The sequence below is a fragment of the Arachis stenosperma genome, chromosome 10 (genome assembly GCF_014773155.1).
Source record: "Arachis stenosperma cultivar V10309 chromosome 10, arast.V10309.gnm1.PFL2, whole genome shotgun sequence".
Classification (NCBI taxonomy): Eukaryota; Viridiplantae; Streptophyta; class Magnoliopsida; order Fabales; family Fabaceae; genus Arachis; species Arachis stenosperma.
The window spans coordinates 20,173,209-20,180,787 of record NC_080386.1 but is presented as its reverse complement, the minus strand read 5'-3'; the positions used below and the strand labels follow the sequence as shown (position 1 = coordinate 20,180,787).

At 32.2% G+C, this 7,579-nt stretch overlaps 1 protein-coding gene across 2 annotated transcripts; it reads right to left on the bottom strand.

Annotated features, from left to right (window-relative positions):
* Window positions 1-2,579: 2,579 nt before the first annotated feature.
* On the bottom strand, window positions 2,580-6,452 carry LOC130956137 (WUSCHEL-related homeobox 13-like). 2 transcript variants are annotated; one of them, XM_057883176.1, is made up of 4 exons: window positions 6,003-6,452; window positions 4,489-4,702; window positions 3,355-3,888; window positions 2,580-2,814 (listed from the first exon to the last, which is right to left on the bottom strand). In XM_057883176.1, exons 2-4 carry the CDS (start codon window positions 4,691-4,693, stop codon window positions 2,729-2,731), a joined length of 825 nt encoding a protein of 274 aa, XP_057739159.1. In that variant the 5' UTR covers window positions 4,694-4,702; window positions 6,003-6,452; the 3' UTR covers window positions 2,580-2,728. The 2 variants fall into 2 exon arrangements, with proteins under 2 accessions (XP_057739159.1, XP_057739158.1); XM_057883175.1 differs by having other exon boundaries at window positions 4,489-4,699.
* Between the last annotated feature and the right edge of the window lie 1,127 nt (window positions 6,453-7,579).

Below are 7,579 nucleotides of genomic sequence, written 5' to 3'. Positions count from 1 at the left end.
TCTCCAAATTTATTTTGAATTCAAAATTTAAAATATCACTGAACTGTGGCGGACAAACCCAGAGCAATATGAGAAACGCCATGTAGGAATTCCACTATAAGGGTGGATGTTACAATACTCCTGTATTGTTTGGAGTTTTGAAACTCCTTTACATTATTAGTGTTATAATATGCATTGGCACAGTATTTTAAAGGGTAATTAATGGAGCTTTTATTGTACCTTGATAACATCATTAAACAATTAATGCTAAAAAATTATATTTTTTTAAAAAAAATTAATTTTAAAAATAACACTAACTTAAACTTATGCTTTTAAATAAAAATATAAAATAATCATAAATATTAATCTCTCATATTTATTTATTAAGTAATATTTTTTTTAATTTTAGTGTTTTATTAGTTTTAATTTTTTTATTTTTATCTTTTAAGATTTATTTTGTTTTAGAATTTCATAAATTTATTACAGTACAATCTAAATCGTACTGGTATATTTTATTTTTAATTAATCTAATTTTATTTACATAATTTTAAATTTTTAATTATAAAACTTTTAAATTAAAATTTAAATAAATATAATTTAATTAATAACTTAATTTAATTTGATAAAAATAAATGTATTCATATTATTATACTTATATGATTAATTATATTTATTCGGTTTTAAAAAAGTAACTATTTAAAACCGTTAATTATAAATTAAAAAATTAATATACTCGTATTGTTTTTAATATGACTATGTTTACAATACTCTCTAATAGTTTGGTGAATCGACAGTCTATAAAGTTGTTAATTATTTAGTAAATCAATACTCCATATATTTTTATTTTTAAATATTTTTAAATTAGTTTTTCGCAGTTAAAATTTTTATTATTTTCTTTATATTTATTTTACCTCTTCTGCTTTAAATTAAAAAACTCTTTATATTTATTTTACCTTATAATATGAGTGGTGATGTTGTTGTACTCTTCTGTTGTTCTCCTATTTTAATTGGTCTGGTCTTCTATTTTTATTCCTATTTTAGTGTTTTAAATTAAAATTTAAAATTTTACTTTCTAACTCGTTTAAGTAATCTAATCTTAAAAGAACATTTTAATATTTAAACTTAATACTAAATAATATATTTAGTTCTATTAATTAAATTCAAATTCATATTCCTGTATTGTTTCTTTTAGTTACTAAAGAAAAAAAAGATTCAAATTCAAATTTTTATTTTTTAATTTAATAAAACAACTTTAATTATTTAAAGAGTATTTTATCATTTAAAATTATATAAAAGTACATTTTAGTCTTTTAAAATCAAATTTAAATTTTAACATTAAAAATTTATTAAATGATATCAATCCAAATTAGAATTATATTTTTAAATAAAAGAAAAAAATTTACTACGAAAAAATATGAATAAAAAAAATGAATGATAATTGAAGTGAAATTAGAATTAGATAAAAGTTATATAATTTATTGTTGGATTGGTTGTTCCCTTGTAAGTCGGTCCTTAATTTTTATAAGGATATTTTTGTCTTTATAAAATTATCTATAAAAATATTTGATAAATTAAAATTTAAAATTATTTTTTAATTCATTTAAACAAATTTAATTCTAAAATAATTTTTATTGTTATCTCAAGTTTTTTGATGCATTTAATCAATATCAAAATGATAATTTTGCCTTTTTATTACTATTTAAATAAATATTTTATAATTTTTAAATTAATCTTTAAAAAGATAATTTTATCTTTTTAAAGTTAAATATAATTTTTTTAGTTTTGTTCTTTCTAAAATTAAATTAAATTCTTAATTCAAATTAAATAACTTTAATCTTAAAAAATATTTTAAAATTTTAAAATTCATATAAAAAAATATATTTGACTTTTTAATTTTTTAAATCTTTTATAATAATATTATAATAATTTAATATGAATAATATTAATCCAAAAATATAACGGGCTTAAAATGGCCCAAATTAAAATAATAGTCTTAATCCAAACAAGTTTTAAATAAAAATGACAAAAAATAGATATAAATGTTAACTTTTGTTTAACTCTTTTAAAAGGAGTTTTAATACTCCAAAGCTCCAAGGAGCATTAAATCAGGCGCCACCACTTAACTTCTAGTTAATCTTGATAAACTTAACTTCTATATTAATGTCTTGATAAACTTAACTTCTATATTGAAAAAGTTAGCTGCCTGAATTATAAAGGAAGTCATAATTTATTAAATGAGCATTCATCCATGCATATCACAACAAACCCTTCTAATTAAACAACTACTATTAAATACTAACTACCCGTACTTAACACCCTAACCTTCCAACAAAGCACTGACCCTGCTAGAGTTGGTTTCCTGCGGTGTCACTTTTGAGATATTGCCGCAAACATCACGGTTGCAGGTCATGGGCCATCCAGCGCAGCCCATTCGACAAGTGTCTATCTACATGTGTAGATAAAACTTAATTCTATACAATAGTAAAGACCAACCAAGAGAAGTCCTTAGGTAATAGATGCCTATAAAATACCAATTTTACATGAAGTCAGCATTTACATTGCATTCTCAAAATTAAAAATGTTGAGTTACTATCATAAAAGATTGCTATATATGTAAAGTTCATATAAGTTCCCACTTTTTGGATTGGTTCAAATGTGCTTTCCCATTAATACAAGCTCAATAAACCACACCCTTGTTTCTTTACAAGCTAATCACAGTTGGCACAAGTTAACACTGAATCTCAATGTGTCAACCTGTAATGTTGTAATCTCCTCCTTCATGGTATATATTGTAACTATCAGGTGCTTCCATTTTCCCAGCAAGGTAATCACTCCCTGCAAAAATGAATATAAACATAAAGAAACTCATTTAAGTATAACCCTTTGCTGAACCCCATAATTTTTACAACGCCAAAGCTTCATTTATAAATTAAGTATAGCTCAATAATTCAAACACACGAGAAGAGATGCGTCAATTACCAGAGAACGTGTATGCAAACTTAATGCATGACTTTACAAAGTATTGAATAGGATTTTTGAGTTAAACATTTTGTGACTTGAGAGCTTCAAATATAAAGCACAATAAGCACTAAACATGATGATGGAATTCATGAAAAGGAGAGGCGAAAAATTGATGCTCAATACCAAAATTAATTTGCACTAGTAGTTAGGGTTCTTGAGGAATTGCATTCCATATTTCTCAAATATTTACTACATCTTTTTAATGTGTCATGACTAAGTTAATTGAATAATAGATCTCTGGGTATTCCTAACGAGCCATAAATATTAGAGAATGCTAATCTTGGTTTTCATATAAACTAAAATGATTGACTTATAAAAATTTTGTAAAGGCGAAAAGCAGAACAAGTAACATACTTGAATTTGCTATCATCCCATTGAAAACAGGCATATGATCAAAGTTGCTTGTAGATGTTAGGCTACCATCTGATGGGAAAATGGAATCTGATTTATTGGATTCCGGATTCAAGTAAGGCAAGTCAGGGTTATGGAAGCAGACATTCTGAGCAGCCACATTAGCGAGACTCTGCTGCGACTGAAACTCCTCTGGTTTAGTCTTCTTATCCTTGGAATCAACCTCAGTCTCTACTTCTGATTCAGTGTTGGTGTTAGTGTTATTGCTAGCTGCCACATTCTGCTGCTTTCTTTTCGATCTAGCACGTCGGTTCTGAAACCAGTTGTAGACGTTAGTCTCAGAAATTTGACCATGCTTACTAAGTTCAGCAGTAATCTCCTTGATCTTCTCCTTGCTTGGAGTTCCGGTCCCCTGATCAAATATCCTCTCAAGAATCTGAAGCTGCACAGATGTCGGAGTCCACCGCTGCCGGGAAGTTATTTTGTGGCCAGAAGAGGCCATCAATGGATCACAATACATGCTTCCAAGCCTGATTCCTGACAAGACAAAAAAAAACCAAATTTCCTTCAACAAACACATCATAACTGTTTCCCTGTCAACTCCATCTTTCTTCTCCAATCTTTTACCTTTGATATTCTAACACATTATCATTAAGCAAATAATTTTTTAAGTATTGGTGTTCCATACACTAATTGACATTTTAACAATAAAGTAATATGACAGTTATGAAATGCACCAATTTTATAAACATGACAGTAATTATTGGACCGAGGGAACACCCCATGATAACTAACCACCGAAAACCAACTACATAACTAACTAACTGAAATTTTAACAGAAGCCAATAACTAAAACTAATTTATGACTAAATTTTCCTATACTCCAACTGAATGGCAATAAATAATTAGCCATAACAAACTTCCAAAGGATTGTACCTGATTTATGATTCTCAGTATTTACTACTCCTAAATAAGTGCAACTTCCTAACAGTTACACGATCAAGCTCCTTAAAAACAGTTGCATTAAAATGGTATAAAAGAAAAATAAAAAAACGTTACATTAACATCCAATCAAAATCAAACTGTAACAATAACCAATTATGTACAAGCTATATTAATTGATGAAAAGTGAGTTACCAGCAAGGTCTTGCTGAGCAGAGAGGGTTTTGTGCATCTCAATTAGCTTCTCACAAATGGTGGCATATACAGCGATCTGCTTCCTCAGAGTCTCTAACTGCTCATCGGTCATCACCTTCACATACATGATCTCTCCAGCAATCACATTCCTCTGCTGATTCTGATTCTGCTGTTGCTGCTTCGGCCACTCCATTGCATTCACCATCTCTCTCTGCTACATGTACAAACTCATCCATTCAAATTTCAAACATTTCTTAGCGAATAAATAAATAAACTTTGATGTTTGTTCTTTGAAGAAAATAAAAAATAAAAGTAATAATTTTACTAGCATATTAGTAGCGTTGAAACTTTTGTCCTATAATAAAAAACACTGCTGAGTTGTTAGCAAGGTTCTAAAAACAGGACCGGTCATTAAACTGCTTTAGTCACTGGTTTACTGGTTTATTGGTCTAGCCGGTTCAACTGTGGTCTAACTGAAAAAACCGTTTTATAATAAAATAATTATAAATAAACATCCTAAAACATAATTATAATCTAATATAAACTTCAAAATGTCTTTCAAATTTAAAGTACTACATCAACCAAAATCTAATATAAGCTTTGATCTTATCAATTATTAACAATTTAATAATTTATCATTCATTAGTCAAAATGAAGTTTCTTTCTATATCAACTTAACTTTCACTAGAAAAATAGCTAAGCACAATTAATCACAAAACAAAAAGTAGCACATCACTACACAAAATAATCACAACCCACAAAACAGCAGCACAACAAAATACTGAATAGAGCATAAACACAAAATCATAATCACCTGCAACGTATGACGAACAACAATATCTTCAAAACACAAAACACATAAGGAAATTACGAACCACAAATTCACATAGATATCTATTGCAAAAAAATTTCACATGGATTTCATAACAACAATTTCATAACAAGTTGAGTCCACCCGTGGACTTATCCCTTCACCAAATCACAGATTTCATTGTCTGTATACATGGTAGAATCTTCATGCGCATTTAGCTTAGAAGGGTCTAAATGGACAATCTTTTGCACTCTCCAGTAAGTCTTGCTCTTATTTGTTCCTATCATGTAAAGATTTGGGATGAGTGGAGATTATCACTACCAGGACAAACCTAGGAAGAAAAGGTGCATGTAGATATTAGAGGCCTAGAGATCATGTTTGTTATTACTAGCAAAGCTACTAATCAAACTTCCTAACAAGAAAGGCACCCGCAATTTCAAACACCTATTTGCTATTTTCAAATTCCATAGTGAGCAGCAAAAAAATCATAATTCAATTTCAAACACCTATTTTCAAATTCCATAACTCCCTACCCATAATTCCATAATTCAATTATAAACACCTATTTTTCAAATATTCGATCATAATGAATAAATAGAAGCTCATCAAATTAAAAGGCACCAGCAGAACAGAGAACTAAGAACCATGTAAGAACAGATAACGATCATTTAAAAATAATTGAAGCCATTACCGAAGCCATTACCTTCGTTCTGAGTAGTCTGAGAAGAGGGGCAGAAGCACGACGGAGACGGAGACCAGGTGACGAGCAGGACGACGGACGGCAGAAGTGCGATTCGGCAAACTAAGGGCAGACGGCGGACAACGAGCTTGAGGAGAAGCTGCGCTTCGTTAACGAGGAGATGGGTTGGATTCTTCGACCAGGACGACCAGACCAAAACGGTTGTGGCTGAGCACGACAGACGGCGGCAGAAGAGCGGCTGAGCAGACGAAGACCAGCGAGGCAGCGACTGACGGCGCGCTCGAGGAAGACGCACCGATTGCTGAACGAGGAAGAAGCGCGGACGATCGGACGAAAATACGGTGGTGCTTGAGAGCAACGAACGGCGGCGCTGAAGCTCGCTCCCTGTGGCGGTAGGGGGGATTGCAACCTAGGGTTGTGTTTTGGGGAGAAAGACTGAGGAATGGTTGGAGGGAGGGTTGAGAACCTGGCCATTTCATTTTCTAATAAAAGGTAAAAAACGACCCCGTTTTTCAAAACTGGCTGGGTCCTAGCTCGGTCCGACCAATCAGTTCTCATCCGGTTCAACGGTTTTAAAATTATTTTGATTTTGGCAGGTTTTTTATGTTGAACCAAATCGCAAAAGTCACTGGTTTAGTCAGACCGGTCAGTCCAATTCGATTTTTAGAACCATGATTGTTAGTTATGAACCCTCAAATTCACATCAAGTTCACAAGTTTAAAAACAAGTTCACATTTTGGTACCTATTGGAAGAGGTGACAGCAAACTCAGTCCAACCAACTTCATCTTCTCACTTTAGAATTCGGCCGTCAGCGACGTTGGTGTATAGCCCTCCCTCGTGACAATCAAACACGAGACTCTCAGGACCAAAGGCTCTGGTGACGTGGAAGAGGCGCGTGGCGTGGAGTATTGAGCAGAGAAGCCATTACCTTCAATCTAAGTAGTTTGAGCAGAGCACGAGGAAGAGCTGTTGAGTGCAACAGACGATGGTGATCAGGCGACGAGCACGACGACAGACAATGGCAGAAGCGCGCTGAGCAGACGAAAACCAAACGCGAGCGTCGATTTCGAGGAAGAAGCTACGATTGGTGAGACTGTGAGAATGAACAGGAGTTGGAGACTTGGAGCACGATTACAGCGCAACGGACGGCAGTAATACCTCACTCCTTGTGGCGGGAGTGGAGGTTAGATGGCTAGGGTAAGTTTGAGAGAAAAACCAAAAAGCTCTTAAGAGGAACATGTGAGGAGAAGGGGAAGGGAGAAAGGAATCTATTTTCTTTTTTAACTCCAAACAGCATCGTTTCAAAAAAACCAGCCAGTACCAGTTCGATCTGACCAATCAGTTTCCAGCCGGTTCGAGGTTTCCTAAATTATTTCTAAAATTACGGTTTCTCTTGTTGGAACGAACCGCAAACCTTTTGTTTTTCGGTTTGACCGGTCGGTCCAATCCGATTTTTAGAACTATACTTTCAAGAAGTGAATTGATTTAGAATTAAAATCTGCATTAGAGTTAATTGATGAAATGAAATCAGTATCTCCTTAGTGATACGGTATCACCTTAGTAATACAGAATCACCTTA

Bases quoted from the DNA above. Each gene is read 5' to 3' on its own strand.
- LOC130956137 (XM_057883176.1), bottom strand. From the start codon at position 4,693: ATGGTGAATGCAATGGAGTGGCCGAAGCAGCAACAGCAGAATCAGAAT. The intron at 3,889-4,488 runs GTAACTCACTTT...TTGTCTTGTCAG, and splicing joins TGCTCAGCAAGACCTTGCTG to GAATCAGGCTTGGAAGCATG. The intron at 2,815-3,354 runs GTATGTTACTTG...TCATTTTTGCAG, and splicing joins TGGGATGATAGCAAATTCAA to GGAGTGATTACCTTGCTGGG.